The sequence below is a fragment of the Phaethon aethereus genome, assembly GCF_964289735.1.
Source record: "Phaethon aethereus genome assembly, chromosome: 3".
Lineage (NCBI taxonomy): Eukaryota > Metazoa > Chordata > Aves > Phaethontiformes > Phaethontidae > Phaethon > Phaethon aethereus.
The window spans coordinates 51,569,977-51,596,039 of NC_138576.1; the positions used below are offsets into that span (position 1 = coordinate 51,569,977).

Sequence of the window (26,063 nt, forward strand, 5' to 3'; positions counted from 1 at the left end):
GCCGCGGCCGCCGAGAGGCACGTGCGTTGCACCCGGGCATCCCTGGACCCCCTCGCCCCAGGCTGGGGGACACGCGGGGCAGCTGGAGGGATGGGGAGCAGGGCTACCTGCTCCCCGCCCCGTCGCTTCTGCCTGCTCCCCTCTCCCCGGCTCCGGTTGCCCCCCTCCCTCTGCCCTCCTCCTCTCCCCGGCTTCTGTGGGCAGGGGCTGATTTAAATAGGTTGGCAGGGGGCCAGGAGCTCATCATTTTAATGCAGTGTAAAATGGAATGTGCATAATTATATGCAAGCCATATGTGAGGGAGACAGCTCAGCTGTGAATTTCGGGAGGCTGCGAGAGGGAGCGAGCGAACAGTCAGGGATCAGATGAGATGGAGCGGAACGGAGTGCAAGTGTCACCCAAATGAACAGTGTAATGAGTGTATTGCTGACGCTCCTCCTTTCACCTGCTTCTCCCTTTTGCTTTAACTCGAAAGCGGAAAACACTGTAGATGAGAAGGGAAAAATACTATATGCAAGCAGGATTGCTAATGGGCTTTGGTAATGTCTCCATTTAAACTTCAGCTTTCTTAATTAACAGCATAGTTCCAAATACCCGGTAACTTTTAATGCATCTTTGTCATTAAATACTTTGACCACATTTGACTGAAGGATCATTGTTCTCGCTAGATGATTGCTCCTTTCAAAGCTTCGCTTAAACATGGAGGGGGAATCCATTTATCTATAATAGTATTACATGTAAATTATGAGTATGAAAGCTTACTTATTTTTTTGGCCTTGCTGTTAAATTGAAAATACAAGTAAATTATCTAGGCATTGCTTAAGCATGTCAAAAAGTTTAAACGAGTACGTATGTAATGTAATCCTGAAAAATGCAATGGAGTAAATTGAAACCCTGAGTTACTTACAGTTTCCAGCTCAAATATTTCATTTTGGGTTTGTCTTTTGTTGTTCTAATTATTTGCAATGCAATGAATTTGCATGTTCATCCTAAGCTATGTAAGAAAACAGCATCCCAAGTTCTCATATCTAAAAGGTGTACTGCGTATTTAAACAAACTTTTAAATAATGTTGTGTTTTGGGATTCCCGTCTGTTTTAATGATCTGAGCTGTTATGCTTTTAGCTATTTTTTTTCCTTCCATTATTTGTAAGTCCCTAAATAGGCCATTATATTTCCCTTCAGGCTAGAGATGAAGATGGACATGCTGAAAATTTTCCCCAGCAGCACTATGCTAAGGAAACTCCAAGACTTGCCTTCAAGAATAACTGCGAACTACTTGTAAGAATAACATACTTACAACAAGTCTAGATTGTTACTTTAGCACAGTGAAAACCGTTCTTTTTTTTTTTGAAAGGCTTTTGTTCATTATGACATACATTATGAAATATTATAGGTTTTTTTTTTCCTGTTTAGTGTTCTAATGCTAGTTCTGCTATCCGTGAACAATTTAAAATCTCAAATTGCTTGAAAAATCTCTTATATTTGATGACAGCACATGAATGGCCTTGTCGTACTACCTTGTCTCGCATGGTAAATCAGGGAGAGCCATGCAGGGAGCAGCTGGTGATGCACGAAAAGCCCCCTCCCCTCCCCGAGGTGCCCCAAAACTCATTCTCCCATCCACCTTTTAGCTCTGCCTTGTTTTCGGGTGGCAGTACCGCCTTTCGTTCTGCTGACACACAGTACTCCCTTTAGAGCTCGCCCATTCCTCCCCTTCCTAGCTGCATGCAGGCGGGAGCATCCTTTCCTCTCCACCCCACTCCTCTCCTCTGCTGCGGGGAAAGAGCGAAAGCCAGGAAAGCACATACAGGGAGCCTGGAGTGTTTGCAAGCCGTAGGAGAGATTGTATCAGCTGTGAAAGGATCTGTGTTCCAAGGCAGGGTTAATTCGCTGTTCATTTTAGCATTTGCAGCTAGGCAAGATTAAAAGCAAGCAGGAATGCCTATTATATTTCTATTAAATGAATCTGTTGGGACCTAATGTTCTCGATTAGCTTGCAAAAATGAGTGCTCCAAGATGAGTTTTTCTGTTTGCCTAAAGTAAACAGAGAATGAATTGTAATATATTTAAGAGAGATTCACGCATTGCTTTTGAAAAGAGAGTTTTAGATGCATTGGTCGATCTCTCCCTCGCATCCACCTTTTTTCTCGGCTGTACTTAAGTAAAATGTATCGTTTGGCTAAATGGAAGTATTTGTGGAGAGTCAGAACACAGGGTTATATTTTGAAACAACGACATTTTTTTTTCTCATTATAACTTTGGAAGCGGGGGGCGGCGGTGGAGGAGCAAGCTGCGTTTCCTCTGCGTTAAAACCCGTGTTTGCCTCCCCCGTAGAGGACGCAAGGCCAAGGGCTAGCCTTGGTGTTCCCGGTGCAGCATCCAGTGAAGTCGAGCTGATAAGCCGACTGTAACCCAGTGCCAAAGCCGGCTCCCAGATTCAGGCAGTTGATCAGAGAAGCCCAGACTGGAGGGCAGTAGCCCAGAGGTGGTGGCCAGTCCCCGCTCCCGGCGGTGGCCGGAGCAGAGAGCATCTTGGCCTCACCGGCACTAGAGGGGTCATAGGGTCACCTACCCCCCAGGCATCCCCTGTGCTGAGCCAACCCCCAGTTAGGTAATGACAACGCTTTTTAGAGCCACAGGTGTCACTCGGAAGGGTCAGTTTGTTCCCCAGTATAATTCTCCCCAGCCAAAAGCGATGTGACCCATAAGACCTGATCTTGCTGCTTCTTAAAGCCCTTGCAAAGCTCCTGGTTTCAGGGGCAGCAGGGCTACGTCCTAAGGGGAGGAAACGAGACAAACACAAAAAGCGATTTCCTGGTGCAGTCACAATTCTTGTGCCAAGTAAGTGAAACTGTTTCTTCAAGGCCATGCTTAAGTAATTAATTAATTTGTGCCGCTGGTCAAATCAGGCCTGACGAACCATCACAGGACACCAAGATGCCCCTGAAGTCAATAGGGCTTCTTGGTGTTGGAGGAGTTCAGTACTAGAGTTGTGAGACAACACGATATAAAATAAGTCATGTATTATTTCGATTGAAAATCTGCTTTATTTTTAGTGCAAGCAATCAATGAACCAATTAACCCCTTTTGTGCTATTAAAATAAAGCATTCTTTTAATGCCCAGTTAATTATTCCTCTATTAATATGCATTTAAGTTTTTGTTTTATTATATCACTCCTGTAACTGGCAAAAGCTGAAGTCATCCAAGTTAGTCTTTCATGTGCTTTTTTGGACAAGTTTCAGTTCTTGTTTAAGGAAGTAATAAAAGCAATTTGTCATAGTTTTATTTTTCCTATGCTATTGGAAACAAAATTGGCAGGCATGTAATCTGTACTCAATTTGTATGTGAAAAAAAAAAAGGAGACATAATGAATGTGTACCTCTGCTATCTTTAAAGATGTATTTTAGGAACTTTCAGTGAAAATACCATAGAGCCTAGGCTTTGGTAGGGGAACTAGTGTTACTTGTTGAAGATACTACATGTTTCACGGAGAGGTAGTGGTTTTCATTCTATATATTTACCTTTTGGGAAATAATGCTATATTAAAATGTGCTGAAGAGTAAAGTGAATTTCACAGGAACTGGCCACTAAGACAGCATTTTTTTCCTAAAGGCTAGTCAGTATTCCTATGTTTGTGCTAGCAATTGTCTCCTTGGGAGGGTAGAGGGGAAAAAAATGAAAAGGAGGAGTGGGGGCAGCTGTTTCCTCTAAAAAAATATTTTTCCAACAGTAAAAACTTACCGAGAGTCTAACAGTGCGGGTCAGATGCTGGCTGAGCAAAAAGCTGAGGTTTTTTAAATGAGAGAGAAACTGAAACTTGTTTATGCTTTTGAGAATCGGGAAATCCTTGGAGTTTTCTCAGTGCAGTTGAGAGTAAGTAGTGTAGTAGCCTGTCAGGTGAAATTGGAGGCTTCAGCTCAAAAGTGCTTTCTTTGCTTTAGGGTTCAGCTGCCATTTTCCAGCAAGGTTTGTTCCAGCAGGCGCAGGTTCCCCTGTTTGGGAAGTGCTCGTGCCGGGAGGGTGCTGCCAGGCGGGATCCAGGGGCTGGGGCGATGCCGCTGGGCTGGCCGGCCTGGGCTCTCCCGCCAGAGTCGCGCTGCACCGGCTGAATCTTTACGTCCCGGGTCACAGGCACGCACGGCGAGCTTTAACTCCTCGGTACCTGGAGAGATTTGAAAGCACAGTAACACAGAGTATTACAGATTGTATGCTTTCTTCATTGCTTACTCCTCAGAATAGGAGATAATTTGGATAGTGAGGTACAACTTGCTGTTTGGTTTGTTTGTTTTTTTTGAGAGAGCACGCTAGATAGGAAATAGGAGGAAGAAAGAGATATAATTTAGGGAAAAGCACCCCCTGAAGTGCTTACGGTAGTTCTGCGCATTAAGAAAAACAGTGACAATTAAAGATTTTGGTTGGGATAGAAAGCCATTGTGCAGTTACAGGATTAGGTTAGGGTATTCACTTCCCGCATTAAAACCAGATACGGTGTTGTGTGCCATGCTGTTTGTTGTAGAAAAGAAAGTGGTTAAGATGCTCTAGTCAATGAGGACATCAGATTTTCCTTGTGAACTTTTCAGTATTTTTAAGAATCTTGTTTTCTTAAGTTTAGCTACCCATGATAAATACTGAGAACTCCATAAAGCTAATTTATTTTTAAAGAGTCAGGCCAGCATGCTGTCTTGGCCAGCCGTCCACTCTTCTCCCATAGGCTCTGCCTCAGGATTTTAATTTCTTACTCACGAGTGGCTGGAAGCTTTTCTTTCAGGCACATCTTTTTGTTTCCAGAAGGAAAAGGCAGAATTTAGTCCTCTGGAAGCTGATTGTCAAGGAGCACTACAGTCCAGCTAATAGTGGATGTGGGGATTAACTGCGGAGAAAGGGTAGGCTGGAGTGAAAAGGCCAGTGAAAAGCCCACAGCCCCAGCTCTAGCCAGCTGAAATTCCTCAGCCATTGCCTAGAGAAAGGAAAAATCCATCTGGCACCTACCCAGGTTAGTCAGGGTAGGAAGAGCCATGCTTGGATGCCTCTTAACAAAAGTGGGAAAGAAAAACCAACAGTTCGTCCTTCCCCTCCCCCTGCCCCAGTTACCCAGAATATTGAGTCAAGGTTTCAGATTGGCATGCTGCTGTATGAGCAAAGGAGGGTTTGATGGGTTAAGGAAATTAAACGCCAGGTTGCTATCCAGATCATTTGTTTATGGAGATGATCTGAGTACCACCCACTGCTATGGGATTATATGTAAAGCAAACAAATAACCAAACAAAACATAAACACCCTGAAAAAAATATTCATTTCCAGTTCCACACCCAGCTGTGATCCATGGTTTTCCTGCTGTAAAATCATGATCTTTTTCTCTTTGAAATCAAAAAGTCTGCTCCTGGTAGTTCTGCTCTGGGAGGATAAATTCTTGACTGTAGTATGCAATGAATTATCAGGTAGTCCTGGTGCTTGGAAGCTGTTATGTAAGACACAGAATAAAACATGCTTGTTGTTGGATTTAATGCAAATTCACCTACAGCCAGTTATCTTTAATCACTAACAAAAAGAGGCAGAGAAAGCTCTGAAAACACATCTACAACTGAAACATGAAATGAAAAACATCCTCCTACAAGCAAAAGGCCTTTGGGGAGGCTATGGCAAGGCTGAGAGGAGCCAGAGCTACAGCTGATGCTTCACTTGAAGTCATGTTGCTTTGCTCTGCTGTTCCAGCACTAGAGGCAGGGCCAGGAAGCATGGCACACGTAGGGCATCCGGACAGGGCAGCAAGGATGCAGGCAGTGTTACTGGAATGTGGGAAAGATTGCATACCTACAAGACTGGTATTAAAAAGCACTGAGAATATCTGTGATCAGATGGAGGCCAGTAGCTTTTGGAGCCGTAGTCACGTTAAATGTAAATATGCATATCTGCATCCTTTGGAGAGGCCATGAGAGTTTTGGTTTCAGAAAGTGAGGTTTGGATTCTTTTTTTTTAAGGTACCTGTCCTGTTTCCTGTGCCTCAGTGTCAAGCAAAACCACTCCTTGTTAGTGCTTCAGCATTAAAAGGAAATACCCATCAGTCCATTTATAACCGCAGTGCCCTCAAAGGAGAATTGAATTTGGGGAAGATAGCTTTGCTCATCCCTTCTCTTGCCTTTCCCTCCTTTTTGTCTCCCATGCTGCCTCCTTATTCCTAGCAGAGAGGCAAAAGAAAGCAAAGGCTTTTCCCTGCTGTAGCTCTCCCTGGCTCTTCCTTCACCCTGCTAGGGGCAAACCAGCAGAGGAGGAGGAAGAGCGCTGCCTTCATCCTGCCCCAGGCTTTGGGACACATAGAGCTTTCGTCCAGAAAGCTGGAGGGGGACTGCCGCCCAGCAGCTCCGAGGGCTGCAGGCCCACATCTAGCCTTTAAGGTACTGACCTTGCAGTCAGGAGGCGATTTGGACACCCAGGAGAGGCAGGAGGGGAGAAGGGGATGAGACCTGTGGCACCCCATGGAGCTCCCGGTCATAGAGCTACCGGTACTGAGCCTGCTGAGAGTTAAAACTTCCACGGTGGTGCCCACCACCGTTTCAGCGCCATTCGATATTCGCTGCATCTCGCCACTGGTGCTATTTTTTGGTGGTTTACTGATGGGTTTCATCACTTTCTTGCTCAGTTTGCCGCCGCAGTCTGAGCGCGACTGGTAGTGCTCCATCAGCTGCACCGTGGTGTACGCAGTGATTTGAGCAAATGGCCATGCAAGACACATAACAGCTGACGGAGAGCCCGCTGTTGGTTTCAGGGACTTTGGATCAGGCACAGAGAGCTGTCAGGATGGCAGTTATGGCTCCGGAACAAAAATATTGAGAAAAGCAATTGTAGCAGTGAATTGATACTGATGTTCTTAAATCCTCAGCAATCTTGGCCACATGAAATTCAACCTTTCTTATGACTGAAATAGCAGGGAAGCTTAGGTCATATCGTAGACTGATCGCCTGTAATGTTTCATTTTCAAAAACTAAATTGTTCATGAGCTATAGCAGAATATTTTTTAAAAAACCTCCCCAAAGCCCCACCAAAAAGCTTGCATTCTGTTTCTTTTCAAGCAAGGGCAACAAACCAGGCAAAATTATTGTAAAGTATTTTTGGTCCTTAATTGCTGCCAGGCTGAACGAAGGGCTATGTGGTGTTCACCTTATGCACGCTACTGAAGTCTGCTGAAGTCCACGGGCGCTGGGTGAACGCACTGAAAAAAGGCAGCGCTCAGCCCACGGGCAGGTTTGCAGTCCCGAGGGGAGAGGGGAGCCCCAACAGCCGGCTCCGGCTGACCCTGCCTGCCTGCTGCCTGCCCGCACAGGTAGGCACCCACAGGGCACTGGCTGCCTCGGCAGCTCGCCCTGGTAGGCATCTCGCCGGGATGATGCAGGACCGAATACCGAGCTGCAGCCTGCCCGCCACCCTGCGACGTGCTGTCCCCGGGAAATGATAGGCTCTATGCCTGTCTACACAGATCTGTTTACTGTTTTAGAACAAATGTGTCCACTGTCTTGCCCGGTGCATGGGCTGTGTCCCTCTTGCCCTGCTTGTTAATCATGTTTTTCTAGCCCGTAGTGGAAGTGATGGCTGTTGCTCGCATTACGGCAGTGTGGGCTGGACCTGGGAGGTTTGGGTCTTGTTCCTGGGGCCGCAGCAGACCTTCTCGGGGGGCCTGAGACACTTCCTTTGCCTTTCAGGCCTTCTGTTCCCCTTCCCCTGTTCTGTACCACCATCATGCTAAAGAAATATGGGGTTTTTTAGGACTCCACAACCTCTGATCCAAAGCCCAGTGAAATCAATAGGATCCCTCCCGTTAACTTTAAGTGGGCTCTGAATGATGCCCTGTATTCTGTAGACAAGAAAAGAGGAACAACTGCTTTGAGATGTCTTCCCCCTCTCTGACCAAAAATTGCTGTAGGCCAGCTAACAGCTCATTTGAAGCATAGAAAACATGATCTTTATTAGTAATGTTTAAAAAAGTTTAAAAGCTGAAGGCTGCAGTCAGAGACCAGCTGTAGGAACTTACAGAAAATACAACCCTGTCATAGCAAGTCTGAGATAGCAGCTCTCCTGGAAGTAGGACCCAAACCTCACTCCTTTTATGCTGTGGGTTAGCAAGTGACCATGACCTACAGCATTAGGAGGGATGAGGGATTCCCCACGCCTCCCGCAGAGGTGGGCAGGGGAGTGCCATTAACCCTTGAGAGCAGCAAGGAGGGTAAGTCTCTGCCAGTTCCCAGTGACACATAAAAGACAAGGTATAAAATCCCCAGGAGCATGGGAAGCGGGGAGTAGGATGGGAAGGAGACGGGGATAAAAGGAATGAAGCTCCCCAGTGGCCAGGGATGTGGCTCCCCGCACAAGCAGGCTGGTACCCCCAGTAGCTCTATGTAATCCCTGCCTTTTTCGGTCCAGTGAACTGAATTAAGGCAGACAAGTCAGGGAGCTAAAGAGGTGGAATAAAAAAGTGTGACAGTGAGGGGGGTGGGCGGCACGGGAAGATGGGCAATGGGAACGTGGCAGATTTGGGAAAGACCACGGCTACTGATGGTGGGTGTTTGGCCACCCAGAGCCAACAGCGAGTCATATTCCCTTTCCCGCAGCGCTCGCCTTGGGTAAGCTAGAAATAGCAAGCAGCTTCGCCCTGGTGTCTCTAGTTTAGCATTTTCCTTCATACCAAATACAGGGGCATTATTTTAGGATGTGATACTTGACACTTTGTGAACACAAGCCTGCCTTTCCTCAGAAGGAGGCCTATTTTCTAATTTTTAGCATCACCGTTATTTCGAAAGAGAAGCAAAATGTATTTGTTAAAAAGGGAACTAATTAAAATCCCATTACAGCTCAAATTCTGTCATCTTCCTTCCCAGAACAAGCATTAAAATTTTTATTAATAAATGTGCAATTACTGGTGACCTCTGAATAATTTCTCCAACCTTAATTTCTCCTCACTGCAATACTGTGTTGTATTACTCTATTTTTACTCTTTACTTTCTTCATTTGATGTGTTTACTGAAGTTACAATTTTCATATTAAACACGTTCTCATTGAAAAATTGCTTTCTCAAAAATGATTTAAAAAAACCCACTAAATTTTTTATTGACTGGGAATTTAAACAAGTAAAAAGTTAAGAAACTGCTCGCTGAAAATGCATTTTTAGCAGGCTACTTTTTAATACCAATTTCAATAAATTTTAAAGTAAAAAAGCCTGAAAAATTGTCAGCCATTCCCCCCCCCACCCCTCTGTAAAACTGAAAAAATAAAAAGCAGGTTTGTATCCCTTGGAAAGAAAACCAGTTGTGAGTTGTGGCTTTGCTTTATGAAACTGGCATTCATAACCAATTTAAATAAAATTCAGACAGTTTTTATGGAACATTAAAGAATAAAGATATGCCTTGTTCCAAAGGAAGTGAAGTGCGGTGAAATAAAATTTGTCAGATTTCCTTCCATGTAAATTGGAAAGAAAATTCCCAAAGTCATCACCCAAAGCTATAAATATTTTCTCCTTGGGGTCTGTGCAGGAGATGCAGATGACTCCGTAGGGCCCGGGGGAAGTATCGACGTGGGGCACGCTGGCAGCTACCTGGGAGGAGCTGTCCCTCGCTCCGCATCTCGCCGCGGCTGTACCTGGAGCACCAGGGTCAGACCAGAAAACTAGCTTTAGTCCCCTGGTGCTCAGGTCCTTCTGTACCTCTGACCCCGGCTCTCACTTGCACAGGGTGTTAATGAGAACGGGTTTTGTCACGTCTGAAAAGATGCCTGCGTAGCCCAGTGTGACTTTCTCTAACGGTGCAGTTGGCTTCTGCCTCATCTTGCTGCATGCGTTGTTCTCCCCATTAAAAAGGAAAAGAGTTTGAAGGCTTTGGCCGCTTCAACATACAGCACTAAGAAAGTGGGATTTTGAAAATCGGGAGCCCATGCTCTTTTTCTTTCTCAGAGTTAAGACCCAGCCTTTCCAGGAAGAAGGGTTGAGAAGAGCCCGACCACCATTCAGCCGGACTGATTAGGGAGGCTTGGAGGTGCTCTGGGATGTTCTTTTCTCTTTGGGAAGCTGTAGGACTGTGCAGGGCTTCCAGGAACGATGTCCCAGGGAGGCAGATTAATGTCACGCAGTTATCTGAAGGCACACTGAAGAAAATCTGTCTGCAAGTAGCGTGTATCTTGCAGCTCACTGCTGTCCGTAGCAGACACTATTTTTACATCTCGGCAGTGACGTGGATTATATCGCTTTCGGGGTGGGAAACCCCCCCAAAATAGAAATCTTGCATTTTATTATAGAAGTTAATACCAATAATTACTTAAAATTTAATGAATTTCAGTTCTCACTTAATTGCTTTTGAGTAGTTCACTTAACTTATTAAAAAGAAGCAAGGACATATTCATTTAATGAGCAGCAGCAGCCTTGGCCTAGCATCTGCCTACATTCTCTTTTCAATTAATCAATTATAGTCCAATGGTGTGTAATTACACATTAAGAAAGTTATTGGATATCGCAGCATGGCTGTCTCAGGGGGCTCATGAATACACTAATATAACACACCTGTAATGACCTGTTCTCAGATCTGCAAATTGCTCCCATTTCTCTCTCTCTCACATTGCTCAATGAAGATGAGAGCAATTACCATTAACTTTTTGAGTCACATCTAGTCAATGAGAAAAAAGATCCCTACCAGCATTCATAATAAATCTGTCTGTTGGTACTGAGTATTTTAAGTGCACCAAGCATCGAGCTGGAAGGCAGTAAACACGCATCGGGATCACGCAAGGTTGTGGGGATCGCTCAGGGCCGGTCTGGACTGAGCACGCGCTTCACCTGTAGATGAGAGAAACAGGCAAGCAGGAAAACCTTGTCAGATCCCATCCGGGTGTAATTTGCCTGCCTTGGTTCGAATCAAACCAAACTCTGGAACTGATCCCTATGCAGTGGCTCTAAGTCTTTGCATAGCAACTAAGCCGTGCTGCTGTTGTGTTGGGGTTTTTTTTCAAACGCTAGAAAGAACAAAATTTACTATGTAATGGCAGAAAGGCTTTGGTTGTGCGAGAGGATACAGTCACCAATGCTCTCTGATTAATGCATAACAAATGAAACCAAGGAGAGACGCTTAATCTGTGTAATGAAGTCTGACAGATTCTAAATTGGTGATTTACTCAATGAAAGGGTCCAAAAATGCTCTGTGGAAGTGAGCTTTTGATGGCTCCATAAGTCAGACAGGGGATGATATCTGTCAACATTTTTATAAACGTTATCTGGCACAGTGTGTTGCACATTTTTCGATGCGCTGTTGTCTCTCTCTCTGGGACAAAGTGTCTGTTTGCCTATATGAAGTCTTCTTGTTTGTGTTTTCCTTTGCAAACTGGAGTCTTTCAGGGGGGCTATACATGCAGATTTACGTGCAGCAGCATCTTGAGCATAGCTATTCTTTACAAGCAGGGTCCGTTTTGCTCACAGTAATCTGAATTATTTCCATGCTGTACACCTTGCACCAAACTAGCATTAGCAACTGAAGTGAAACCTTCATCATGCCGGAGGTTTCTTCTCTTTTTAAGGACCGTGCATGTCTCCTTGTGCTTGATATCCCTCAGGATAACACTCCTGTGAGATTCAGGTGGTCAAATGTTGCCCTCAGTGGCACTCACAGTGAGAAAATAGATGTTTCAGTCTGAGCTTCAGCTGGGTCCACATTTTCACTCGGGTTCTCACCTGTGCCATGTTTCTTCCCAGTTCCACAGCACCCTTTGTTTTAGGACATGGTTCTGTTCACATGCCTAGCTGTAGCATCTCAGTATTTGACACCTGGGCTCCCTGTCTAGGTCCCATTGGTAGTTAACAGAGGAAGGCAAACACTTCTAAGAGCGTGATGTACTCAAAATAATTACGTGCTGATTTACGATTGGGTAAACCACCTTTAGATGTGCTATATCTGTTCATTAACTAGATAATGACCTTCCATATGACACCTACATTTTCCATCGATACAGTCACCAGTTGAACTGTATATTTCTGCATGTGTCTAAATTTACACTTGCATGTAGAGCCATTCAATTCAAGCAGAGGGACTGCTTGTATGCTCGAAGTTAGGTATCTGCTAACTTTGCGTTTAGATGTCTGGTCCCCAGCTTTGACATGGGGATGCTGTTATTTAAATTGCCTTTGCTTGCAATTTGAGATTGAGATTAAAATGTTATAAGTGCAAAGCAATATCTATTATTTAATGTCGTGTTACACTCCAAATAGCTAAGCACAACACCCTTGGTATTTGCAGAGGAGTTCATTTATTATGAATTATTATCTGACACAATAGGATAAAACAGGTTCTGAGGTTTACTTTTAGGTATTTAAAAATAATCTGACTGCCCAGGTAATGCATAGTAACTGAAGCAAGCAGAGCAGTGAGTGTGGATCCCACAAAGTGGTCGAAGTGTGCATGTGTGCAATGTTCTACAATGTTTATGCTTGGGACCAAAATTCAAATCTGTGCTTTTTGGATTTTTTTTTTAATCAGTGCCTGAATGATCAATTAGAAATATTTTAAACAGATAAAGGAACACAATTATAATCTAGAGCTTTAATAGACAATACAATATTTGGTTGTCCAGGCTAGTTAAATAGGGGTCCTAAAATACCTGTCAGTTGGCCCTTAAATTGCGTGGGCTTTGTGTATCTGATGGGGAGGAGGATGGTATTTCATTCAGCTGCAAAAATTAATTTCTAGCTGCAAAAATTCGTTTCTAGCTGTATTCGCCGCAAGAGGCTGTAACTCTCTGTGTGTCACTTTCCTAATTGAGCAATAAACTCTGTATTGTACTAATACTTTTTATTATGAGGAGTAAACATGCTTCTTCTAGACAGGCAGAGGAATAATTGACCACCTGTGGCCAGTCCTGAATGAATGTTACTGCACGTGCCGCTGAAATTAATGTCTCCTCAGTTAAGACAGGAAACAGTCATTTTCTGAGAGATTTTTCTGTGGTTTAGGAAACGAGCACACCCCATACATCTCCACTTTCTAACAACGTGGATTCCCAGCTGCCAAGGGAGGAAGCGCTTGGTGCTCACTCGGTTCCTGACCCTCCCTCTGTCTTTGGGGTTCAAACAGCAGCTTCATTTGTTAAACGCATTAAGCCAAGGGCCAGATTCTGGCTCGAATCAGGGATGCCTTTACATCACTCTGGCAGTAGAAAGGAGTCTGGGAAGGTGGTGCACATGTCGTGTGCTCCCATGGCCCCCTTCTGCTGCCAGAGTGGTGCAAAGGAGTCTCCGAGTGGGTGCGAACCTGGCCCAAAGACAGGTTTACGCAGTGCCGGTGTACGGGGTTGCAGCTGGCGCGGCACCAAGTCGTAAGGGCTGAAGGATGCCGGCAACTAAAAGAGCTAGGAGATTGACTCAGGAGAGAGAAATGGCAAACGCTTCCCTTACCAGTTATTTTTCACTTTGTATTACTAAATCCCTGGGACCGTTATCTCACGGTAACCGCCAAATCCTTCGGGGTCCAGCCTCTTCTTTAAATGGTAGGCACGGGGCGCCATGAGAGGAGCAGGCGGGTGAGGCTGCCGGGCCTGCGGGCACCCGCGGCGCACGGAGCCCCGGCCGCACCACGCGCCCCGGGAGGAACGCTGTCCTCAGCAGGAGCACGCACGCAGGCACCGGGGCTCTGCAGGGCCTGGAAAACGTGTCCAGTCTGACCTTATGCATAACCTCTTCCTTCCTTTCCGAGAGACTGCAGGGCGCTGTGTAGAGCACGTGCTTTTCTCCCCAGCGGGTGCACTCCAGGGCTCCGCGCCGTCATCCTTCTTATTCACCACGCCATGTTCATTTAATGAGGGGTTATAGCTGACGTGCTTGCACAGTCCAGCTTTAGGTCTCTTTTTGCTCTGGCCACAAATTTAGGGCCGAAAGTCTCCCCCGTAGCAAGGCATGGCCGAGGCCTGGAGGAGGGCAAGCTGTCCGCAGTTCAGATTAGCTCGAGATCACTGCGGTCGGTGAAAGGAAATAACCAGAGGGCCTGGCTGCTGACATACCCCCCACGTAAATGAAGATATCTGGTTATCAAAATCCTTCCTTGGGGACCTTGCTGAAATCTCAGCTGCCCTAAGTAAACACACAGCAGCAGTGACAGACATGGTGGCTTTCCCCCCCAGTGCCGCCCCATCCCTTTGGTGGCCCCGAGCTGCTGTCCCTCTGCGGCCGCCTCTGCGCTCGGCCAGGGCGTGGGGGCCGCCCAGACTGCGGCAGCCTGCTTGGGTGAGCCGCGGTACCTTGCTCGCGTACAGGCTGTGCCCCCCTCTGTCGAATTTACTACCATCCCACCGCTGTTTGCCTCCACTTTGCCTTGCGCGAGTGCTGCGAGGAGCCGTCGTGTAGACGAGTTTGGCCCAGTTTTGCCCCCCCCGTGCTGTTAGAAAAACATGCTGAAAGCAGGTTAATCTGATTAACACAGCGGAGAAAATAGCTCTGCTGTAAAACATTAAGGCTTGCCACTAGTGCAGGTACATTGCAAGCAGATGTGGAAATGTCTTTTTGAATTTTTGTGGACTGATGGGCACTGCATATCGTGGTCTGTGCTGGCTGTCTGCGGGTTCCAAGGTGCTGAGCCAGCAATGTCCTGCGTGGCCTGGGGAACCTGCCTTTTCTTTTCAGAGCAGCTTTCTGAGTGGCAGAAGGGCAGCACATCGATACCATGGCGAACTGCCACAGCAAGAGTGTCGTGGAGGTACCGCATCCCTGGTGTGCGAAGCCCTGGTCCTGCACCAAAATCCATCCAGATGCGGGTACTCATGCCGGAGGTGCCAAGCCTCTGCGGGCGTGGGGACCTCCCTGTGCTCTCAGGGTTAGAAAACTGCAAAGAGGGCAAATCCAGAATAGCCCAGACCTTGTTGATCCCCCAGGAGCTCCACGTAGCTCTGTCTTAGAAGAGGGGTTTAGAGAGTGCCTGGACCACGGCACTCGGAGGGCACCTGAAGTGTTTAGATTTCACATTGTGTGTTTTTTCACTGCTGCTTGTTTCCTGGGTGGGACCCGCTCCTCTTCACAGCTGTAAATGCAGCCCCCTGGGTGAGCTCTGGGAGGAGCCTGACTCAAGGCAGGTCACCCTGAATCTGAGTATATAAAGTGAAAAGCTAGAAATGGAGAAGATCTGTTAGTTCCTCCAGCCGGTGCTTTGATTCTAAAGCATATCTGTAATGTGCTGTAGGCTGCAGGAGAGGAAAAAGAAAATCGCTCACTTTTCTGTAAATGGAGAAGCAGCAAGTAGCACGATCTGGTCTGAGAGAAACTGCTCCGCAGTCTTGAGCACGTGTGCTCCTTTTTAGACAACCTCACTCTTCAGTGCGGGCGTTGGGGGCATTCTGAAGCTGTGCCTGGAACCCCTGCCTGTAAGTATGGTAGAGAAAGAGAGCAAGTGGGAGGAGAAAAGAGAGAAAAGGGCACAGACTTTTGGTGAGCACAGGGAAGTTATTTCAGGTGATTATGACACCATGCGAACCTTGCATGGTTTGTATCTTCCTGAGCACGATATACCCTGGGAGGGGGGAATGGTAATGGGTAGAGATGGGGTGGAAGGAGCAAAAACTACCTGCAGACGCGGCATCTGAAAAAATCCAGAGACAATGCGACTATTTTTAGGAAAAGTGCAAACAGTGATAGATGCCACAGGGCTGCTATTGCTAAAATTTGGCTATAAGCAACATATTCATATTTAAACAAGTCAGCTTTGCACACTGAAATGAGCAAACACTGTCTCTGTGCTTTTTTGTTTGTTGTGCGGAAGCCATCAGCTTCGTTCCTTATCCCTTCACCGTGGTGGTGGTGCGGGGTCATGGTGAGGGATCGGCTTTCTGTCATCTAGCTTATCTACAAGGCCACAAAACATTTATATCTTATATGGCATGATAGGCTGTTCTCATACAGCAGTGGAAAATAGGAATGTGGGGCTGCCCTTGCAAAAATACCGTCTCCTGCACAACATCGCCATTCCAGTAAGGTCACTTGGCACAGTTTGTACAGCTAAGCACATCCACTGTGAAACCCAACACTGGGATGCACATGAATAAAATCGCAGAAAATCAGGAGAGGAGCGAGCATCAGAGAAGCTTTTGAACACAGGAGGCAAACCAGCAAGGATGGAGGTCCTGCCGTTTCTCTCCTGCTTAGAGGGGGCTTGGTGTCACCTCTGGTAAAAGGCCTCCGGCTCACACCAGCATTATACTTGGCCAATTATCTTATTTAGGTATCTCGTATATATTTAGGTCTTGAAAAGGTCAACAGCAGAACACGGCTGGGCAGGGTGTTTTGAAGCTATAGGACTGGAAGCTTTGCTTCTAGCATCATTAGAAAATAATTGCTTGTGAATGTCCAGGGATTTGAATCTACATGTTGGAGCTCTGAAAAGGAGGGCAGGAGGGTTTAAAATGTTATTGAAACAGCTGCTGTGAGTGCTGCACTCGCTGCCGACGCCGAGCAGGGAGCCAGCGGAGCACAGCGGGGGGCACGGCGGCTGCACCTCACCTGCCTCGGTACCCGTGCGCCGGGAGCCTGCCTGCTCGGGCTGCTCCTCCTGTGGCTGTCCCCAGCACCAGCGTGCTCCTCCACCCAGAATTCAGGCACTGGCTGGTACCTCTATCGAAAGCTGCAGTGAGGCAGGGATCACCCCTGTGGCACTCCAACTGAGCTGTTTTCACCTAAGAGTATCTGCTGTTCTTCCATGTTTAATTATTTCTGGCCTTTGTTTTTAGTTTTCTGCTTCATGCAAATTTTTCCTTAGGTCTCTCTTCCCCTTCTGAATATCTCTCTCCCTCTATTACTATCTTTCCTTTCTCTCAGTTTAACTATCTTCTTCCTCAGGTCCATGATAAATCGCTTAACTTACTTTTGATGTCCACACTTATTTTCAAAGCTCCTGCAGTTTTTGTCTCCGCGGTGCTGCTAGCTGTAGAAAGTCCCCTTCCCTAAATGTTGTAAGGCCCAGATGTTACTAAACATGATTTTTACCACCTGAACACCCGTCGGCTACCTGCCGCTGCTGACAGCTTGATTTCTCAGTGTGACCCAACTGGGTGGCTTGTGACTCTGAACCTAAGCCCCAAGCTTCTTATGAGGAAGATTGCCTCGATGCCTGCTATTAGTCCTTAATGCGGCGCCCGTTCGCTCCTCAGCTCTGTTTGTTACAGATCTCCCCCGTGACCCTGGCCAAGTCACCGTATCCCTCTCTGTCTCTGCTCACCATTCAGAAAATGGGCATAAGCGCACTTCTGAAGCTCTTGTGGGATCGCGGCGATGAATCCCTCCTGCTTGCTTCGCCTTTACCTCATCCCTTTTGTCTGCACGATTGTCAGCTGAGATAAAATGCCACCGAACCGGGGTAGCTGTCGTCAGTGCAAAGCTCATGCTCCAAGCGGCTGGCCCAGCCGCTCGCCATATCCTTGTAACGTTGACAGCAGGGAGCCAGCTTTATTGCCGTTGGCGTAGCAGCCTCGGGTGCTTTGAGGAGCTTCCAGTGCTATCTGTGAACAGCGAACAGGGGAGTTTCCAAGGCAGGGTGCTCAGGAGCACACGGTGGTTATTGCAGGACAAAGAGATAAAATGGCTTCCTTTGATGGCTTGCTCCACATTAGCAGAAAACGTGGGGCTCTGGAAGTAACAGAGGGAGGAGGCAAGGCAATTGCTCCGTTTGTAAAACCCATCTCCGGTTTTCATCCCCGTTGTCCATCCACTTTCCCTCACCCTCTCCACTTTAGTTCTGTGACAATAACGAAGTAAAGGAACGCAAGGTAAAGGCATCCTTAAGGCTGTCGTTGTTGCCAAGTAATGCTAATAGCACTTTCTCTGTTGCGTACCTGCTTCTAACGCTAATGTCATTTAATTACTGTGATGTTGCAAATGAAGGTGCCCACACACAAATTCAATGTGGATGTAATTATTAGAGGTGGAATGCCAATTAAGCACACACCAAAAGCAAGTGGTGTATTTTTTGATTCGTCATCTGATTTATTATCCTTTACCTCACGCACCTCAGACAGCCCGCCTGGGTCAGGAGTTGAGAACGAGCCCTTTGTACGTAAAGTTTGCTCTTCAATCTACACTTCACAAGAAAATGGCAACTGACCTAAAACATTTGTTTTTAAAATACAGCCAGGAGTGTAGTTTTGAAGCATTCTCCATCTCAGCTAAGGAACACAAGGGAAGTATGACTTTTGGTAGGCAGATGCACATGTCCAAAAAAAGCACTGAATACAATACCATTCACGTACATAATATATCTCAAAAAGCCTTCAGTGAAAATTCAAATTATGCAGAGAGGAAAACCCAGCCTGCAACCGGTTTAAATGTATTGGCCAAGTCAGCTAAGAAGACGTGCAGGCTTGGGTTTCCGCAGTTAGAGGTAGATTGTCTGCCTAGCAGCTAATTACTGGGGTTTTCAATTTTTAGCATTGCATTTTTCTATTCTAGTCAGTCAGCATTGCTTTTTGGGGTGAGGAGCACAATGCCAGTGGAGCATCCCGCCTTGTTGTGCAGCCTGGGCACATTTATAATGTTCCCCGGCTCTCCCAACCTGCAAAGAGTCCTTCTTTCAATATTGTGCACTGCTCACCATGCAAGCAGCTCATTATCCCAGGCATTTCAAGACTAATTTATAGGACATTTGGTTAATTTGCATAAGCCATCCAGTACACAGAAGATGTCTCCACAATAAAATAATATGCCAAAATAAGGGTTTATATGAAAACATGAATCCTGGGTGGGAGGGGGACATTTTTAAGAAGCTGTCATTAGCACCGATCTCTGAACTAATACCTCTGATGAAAAGTCACAGTATCCTGCCTCTCCACCTACTGTATGTGAAGCTCCCATATAATTTTCTGCTTTGAATCTTGCTCGTCTTTTTATTAAGTAAGATGGGGTTTGATCCTTAAAACAGCCTTGAAATATGAATACTTAGCGCTGTTGGCTTTGTCTGAAAAGGAAACAAAATCCGCCAGACTGAATCCAAATCGAGGGCTGTGCGTTCAGCTATCACCGCGAGGAGCCTCGCGCGTCCGCTGCTCTGATTATTACCTCGACACCAGAAGCAGGAGGGCCTGTAATCCTTGAAACAGCTGACATCTGAAGCGCTGAGTCTTCCTGTGCTTTGAGTTAGTCAGTCCTTGATCTCCGTGCCTGGCATGCAAGCCTGGCTTTCACTGAAACCTGACCTCGTGGTCCCTTCTTCTGCAGCCCTGTTTGTCTTCTGCCGTTCAGAAATGTGCAGCTTCTGTCCTCAGGACTCTGAATTAGAGCTGCATGGGTCAAAGGAGCAAACAGGGGAGTTGTCATTATTGGATCCAATGCCTTCCCTTGATTTAGGTGTTCTTGTGTGTGTTTTTTTTTTCTTAACAACGATTACAAAATAAGAACGTTGCAAGAAGTTTTTTAAGCGAACCTTTCCCCTGCAAGGTGACGCTGGCTTTCCATGATCTCTAACGCATGACTGCTTCACTTACAGGTACCGATGTTTTTGCTCCTTTCCTTGCAAAACAAACCTGGGGCTTGAAAGTCAAGTTGGTTTCTTTCTTCTCTCCCTAGTATGTCTTCTGCCATCATGAGGCCTCTGAAGAGTGCATTAAGTCCATATTTAGCCCTGTGCAATCTAATTAACTTCCAGAATAACTGTGCAGGTGTAACTGAGATCTCAGTTTGAAGGCAGCTTTGCTCCACTTATTATAATTGAAGGAACTGTTTGGCTAGCAGCATTTCTGTTAGTACTAACGCTGTTTGAAAAGGAAATAATTTAGTTGGACTTTCAGACTGAATTTGCAGGAATGCCAGCGAGAATTGCATAAGCGAATGCATATATATCTGCTTACTTGTAAATAGAAGCTAACTTGAGCTGGAAATCACATGTAGAGTACACATGTAATCTTGATGCCATTGCTGCAGATTCATTTCCCAGGGCAGAGCTATGGTTTCAAGAGCCCGTTTCAGCGTTTTATTGTTTTGAAGGTTTGAGCAGTGTCGGTTGTTCGCTTCGGTGCATCACGTGTAGTTCCAGTTGGGTGAAACCTGCTGCGTATATAATGGCTTGTTCAGCATGAACCAGAAGTAAATAGAGGGAAATAACGTGTTGTGGGAGGAGAAGTACTCTAGAGAAGATTTTTTTTTCCTTCTTTTTTCTGTTCTAGATTCTGTTGCTCTGTTATATCTGTTATTCTAGGGTTTGAGATTAGCACTTTCAATTGCAGGAATTGGGACAACAGTTGTACAGGTTACATGGAACTGACAGCATTAGCTTGAGCATAGTGCATACGCTCAACAGGAACAATGCATGCAGTTTTTTTGTTTACTCTCTTCCAACTTGAATCACTTTTTGCTATTCGAAGATGTTAGAAGCACATTTTTTTCCTCTGGGGATTTACAGTTTCTCTTAGTGTTTTGATTGCTTGTGAATAATTTGATAGAAAACCCCTTACACATGTGCCTGTGATGTACAGCATCTAGCTTGGATTTGGTTTTTGACTGATCCCTCATAGCTGAAGTTACTGTATACAACAAAAAACATTTGTAATGCTGTCAGACAGGAAGAATCTCTCTCCTGCAGCTTGACTCAATTTTGTTATGTGTATAGCTCCATGAAGTTCAATAGATGTAAATACAGATTAATTATTTAAAAAGTAATAGGAAGGAATGAGCTTCCAAACATGTAGTGTTTAATTATTTAAAACCTATAATGGAATTTCAACCCTCATGCATACCTCAGATCTCTCGTTGTGCTTGGACAAGTGCCTGAGGTTAACTGGCATGTCCCCACCTCCCAGTCATCTCCCCTCCTATATCACAGGGTGATAAATGTGCCTGGTAGATGTGAAGAACAGTCAATATTCTCTACTAGTAAATGTGCTATACTTTGTCTTCCTTTCCCCCATTACTATATTGCATCCTGCAACAAGTCATTCCATATATTTCATGTAAGAAGATATGTACGAGTGTCCAAGTGTGCGCACGTCTATACCTAGCTGCAGAGGACCAAATTCTAAAGTCTGGGTTCAGGCAAAGCCCCTCATGGTTGCTGATTCCACAGAGTGGAAAGAGCCCCATAGTAGCGTTGCACTTTGTTCATGTGACTGTGGTGGTTAGAGACACCCACTGTGTGTGATGGTACTGGATATTACTGGATATTGTACACACACGTAGGACAACCCTATTCCCATTTCAAAAAAAATCATGCTCTAAGCAAGTAGGCTAGTCAGATTAGGGGAAGCCTTCACCTCATTTAAAAGGAAGGTCAAAGATAGAGACTGAAAATAAAGAACATAACAAGCCTCCCTGCTTTAGGGACCTGCCTGAGCTCTGCAGTGAATGGAGGGAGAAAGTTCTGCTGGGACAAGCGTTAGTTAGGTTCCTGCTGTGATCCACCCTTCTGAGATCCCTACCTCTGTCCACAGACCTGAGCCAGGTGATCAAGGTAAATATCTAAAACCAGGCCATCCAGATTATTTCACTGCCTACCCTTCCTCTTGTCCAAAGTTACTCAGGAATTTGGTGTCTGCGGGGAATGACTTAATGCCAGTCTGGTGAGTCCCATCTCGGCACCCCATCTGCATAACCTTTTACTGCTGTAGGTCACTGGATGAGGAGCACTTGACCCAGGGTGGGTGTTAAAATAAATTTAAAGAAAAGCCCTTAAAAAAAAAAGGAAACACTTCAGTTCATTGAACAAATACACAGCTAGGAGTCTTTGTACCTGATGGCTACTGGTCTTCATTTGCCAGCCAGTTCTCAGCTGGTTTGATGAGGATCATTTCCAGTGGTGCTCTACCCTGTGAAATTGTTGTCAGAGGGAGTTTTGTGGAAAGACCTAGGGAAGGAAAAGGGCTGGAGGAAGCAAGACAGAGTTAGTCCTTTTTGAGGAGGAGTCTAAAGAGCATAGCACTCTTGAGAGCCTTGATTGCAATACGCTTGCAGGGTGAAGGTTTAAATACGTTGATTTCTTTTGTCTTGGTGTGCAGTTTCCACATAGCTGTTTGTCACACATGTCATGCAATGAGAAAATCATCTGCGTGATCTTGTAAGTATGAAAGGGTTTGCCATGATGCATTTACATAATAAATTCTATGCAGTCACAGCCTGCATCTTACATACAGGCAAGGAATGAGTGCCATCTACAGTAACACAATGCATTACTAAAGGGTCCTCTGTAATTGTGTTCTTTACCAAATAGCACATCTGATGCCTTCTGCAGTAATGTACTCTCCTTGGTGAGAAATTAATACTTTGTGCCAAATTTAACTCTCAGTTACATGGTTCAAATTGAAAAAACAACACTGGCTGCAGTGGCATTATCCCAGGTTCATCTTGGGGTTACTAAGAATAGATTTGATTCATGTAAGTAGGTGGGTGTCAGGTACGCTCCAGTGCTAAACACTTTCTAAACAGAGGGATAAATAAGACATAGTCCCTTTTTTCATTTGAGTAGAAAAGTCTTAGTGGGACTTTTTTTTCCACATCCATACTCTACTTAGAAAGAGGTAGGTGTAGATCACCAAGGAAGAAGGTGCATTTTCCTTTACTTGAGAACCAGCAAATGTTTCAGACCTGACAAAAGCACCATAGTGAGCAGCAGGGTACGTGAAGGGCTGGCCCTCCTTCCCTCAGGCATCAGTCACAAGTAAAGCTGGTTGCTGCCCACCACCCTTGCAGCCGGCAGGTCCTGTCGAAGGAAGCCTGGCTTCATGGCAGGAATGCTTTTAGTAAAAGAGGGACATTAGCAGAAGAAGACAAGTTTTCTCCACATTAGTTCACCATATGTTTGGCTCTAGGCTGCAGTTTCAGATCTTTATAACTCCTGATTTATTATTTTTAATGCTAAAATCCTGAAAAACAGTGGTTTAAGATAGCTAGGGACCATAAGAGTCATGGTAAATCCTACCTACCAGAGACAGAGTAATTTTTTTTTCTTCTCTGTTTTTTCTTTTTTTTCTTTTCTTTCTTCTCTCTTTTCTGTTTTCCCCTTACTCTCCTCTCCTCTCCTCTCCTCTCCTCTCCTCTCCTCTCCTCTCCTCTCCTCTCCTCTCCTCTCCTCTCCTCTCCTCTCCTCTCCTCTCCTCTCCTCTCCTCTCCTCTCCTCTCCTCTCCTCTCCTCTCCTCTCCTCTCCTCTCCTCTCCTCTCCTCTCCTCTCCTCTCCTCTCCTCTCCTCTCCTCTCCTCTCCTCTCCTCTCCTCTCCTCTCCTCGCTATTTGGAGGATGTACAGGCTGTTGCATTCCCCATGTCTTCTTTTCCCTGGCCCTTATTTCAGTCTTACCTGCTCCATATGGGAGTGCCCAAGAGTGAGTTGAACAGTTAGTTGCTCAGAATAAGCCTCTCTCCACTGGTGATTTTGTGCTAATAGAAGGGGGAAGGGGAGCTGGGTCTGTACCAACAGGCTCTGGGTTGCAGCCAGGATCAGTGCCTTGCAGCAAGAGAAGCTAGAGGGACGTAGAATGCTTCCTCTGTGCACAGCCGAGCAATTTCCCTCGCTTGGCTTCATCTTCTCCAGCCCCCCACTCCAGAGGAAATGGGAAAATGAATTCCACTCTCCATGCCCAATCTGCAAGAGATGTGACACGTCTCGGTCCTGGGCTGAAACTGATGTGACACACTTTTCCTTGATCCAGGCAGATTTTGGACCTCGCCCAGGGCTGTTCTAATCAAATGTGGTTTCCAGAGAGAGGGCTGCTCTTTAAACTGAATGTATTCTGGGATGCGGGGTGGTGCGTACCATTACCAGCGGCGAACCCAGCAATTCTCAAAGTGTGAATCACACGCAGTCAAATCTGGAACAGTTTGACTCCCTTCAAAGCTCTATAGACTAAAACCCAGCAACGCTCGTCTTGGAAAGTTTTTCTTTTTTTACATCCATTTTTGCTAATGGTCAAGTCAGTCTTTCCCTAATCAAGTCAATCTTTCCCTAACATTATTTTTCCAAGTAAGCAGCTGATGCAGTCCCTCAAGGATTTTATATGTTTGGGAAAGGTGGGGAAATGTATATGTGGGGTCTGCCTCAGGTAGACTGTGAGACCCAGCCAGTTCTGCTGCAGCCCACACTATGGCCATGTATATGTTAGAGCACATAGTGTAATGGGTTGTAAACATTATTGCATGATAAAGATTAACAGGTAATATTAAAGGCTGAAGATCCCAGACCTATATAGATAGGTATAAAAAATCCCATGTGTGTATATTTATATATATATTCCAAAGCACCCAGAGACTTCTATTCTGTAAGCTTCTTCCTTGTACAAGCATAAATCAGAAGGAACGACATAAAAATCTGAGAGAGTTATGCCACTGTAAAATGGCATAGGTGAGCGGAAGAATTGGGCTTAGAACCCTTCATTACAGGTAAATAAAGATTTCTCAAGGTTTCAGATTGCATGCCTACTTGCTGTTCTATGGACTAATGATCTTTCAAATCCGGATTACAGTAATATTCTCTAGACCCAGTAATACTACATTTAAGTCTGAGTGATTTAATGGCTGTTCGGTGGTGATTTTGGTCCAGGTGAAGTGGTATTGGCCTCTAGCAATGCCTTAGGCTAAAAGCATCATGTGTTAGCAAAAAACATTAACCTGCCCCTCAAGCCTCCTCATTATTACATTTATAGTCCTGTCAACCAACCTATGAGCCACTGGAAACATAATGGAGGGGGTTTTATCGTTATTTTTATATTCTCTTGAATATTAAAAAGAAAATATATTGGAGAAAATACACATATAAGATATTACTAGATATAAATTCTAGACAGATGAGCCACATGGGTTGTTTTCCATCTCACAGTGTTACTTTGCTATATGACCAGAATAAAGTTTTGTTCAGGAAAAGAAGTGTGAACATGTTTATTCAGGTACTGAATAAAAAAAGTGAATTAATTAGAGAATATAAATTTTCATCTGGCTTCTGAAGTTACCTGCAGACATAGTAGCATGAGATTGTCAAGGGTGAAGATTTCTTATTTGTGGAGATTTTGGTCATGCTGTGAGATACTACTTGAAGCTAGGAAAGTGCCCCTTTCCTCTTTTGCCTCTAAATTTTCCTGTACTTAACAGCATCCGTAATTCTCAAAAGAATTTGATAGAAACATTTACAGTATTAGTTGCTCTCCATTTCCCTTTCTTTTCCTGATTGCTGGGGCTGGATGCAGGGAGTGCTCCAAAACCTCATGTACACAGGCTCTCTTTCCTCAGTGCACCGGTTAAGAGTTGCTCTGCAGAAGAAACCTTCTGCGGCTGATGCTTGGTCCTCATCTCCTCTCCCTGCATCCCCTTCATAGGAGCGAGATGCTCCTGGCACGGCAGTGGTGCTGGCCGTCTTGTCTGTCCCCTGAAGAGGGGCTGGCAGTGGTTCTCAGCCCAGGTCTCTGTAGCTTGGGCACCCCAGGGGTGGAGAAGCTGCTCTGCTGCCTCCTGTAGCTGAGCTTGTGGAAATGTAAACTGTGCAGAAGGTTCTCTAAGGACATGGAGGTAAACGTCCTCATGAGGAAAGAAGTACATTTCCACTCTCTGAGGGAGAGGAAGGAGGGGGATTTCCTAGTGTGACCTTCCCCTGCTGCCCCAAAGAGATGGCAGGCACTGGACACTGTGAGGAAGTACTTCTAAGCCCCAGAAATGTTTTTCCAGCTGCTAGCTTTGTTTTCTTTCTTTTGCCTTCCTGAATATTCAAAGCTGACAGTTCTTGTCCTGTTCTCAATGTGTTTGTGAAGCTTCTCACTGCCGATACTTTGCATCTCTTTAGTGGCAGCAGTTTGAGGAGGTACATTTGTGTCATCTACAGGAAGAAGTGAAGGTCTCACTGTGGCACTAACAGCTTAAGGACCATAAAGCAAAAACTCTTGTTGTGGAAAAGGCACATGCTGTAGTTCACCGAGACTCCCAGATCTACCTACTTGATGTAGTTGTTGCTTCTGGCTGCTCAGATTTTCCCCAGGTCATTTCAGGACCAGGGGAAGTTTGAGAATGCACATCATGGGAAGTCTTGGCCTGGAAATCAGGTGTCAGAACTCAAGGTGACCAGTGCTTACATAACCTGAATCAAACTGCTTGCCTAACCAGCAAATA

General features: G+C 45.4%; 1 protein-coding gene across 1 annotated transcript in view; it reads left to right on the forward strand.

The window, feature by feature from the left end:
- SOBP (sine oculis binding protein homolog) overlaps positions 1 to 26,063 on the forward strand; it is a gene marked incomplete at both ends in the record, with an annotated part of 101,824 nt that overhangs the window by 64,411 nt on the left and 11,350 nt on the right. Inside the window, one exon of the mRNA XM_081997419.1 lies at positions 1,184 to 1,279. Within this exon, the coding sequence (XP_081853545.1) occupies positions 1,184 to 1,279 (96 nt within the window). The remainder of the gene's footprint in view (positions 1 to 1,183; positions 1,280 to 26,063) is intronic.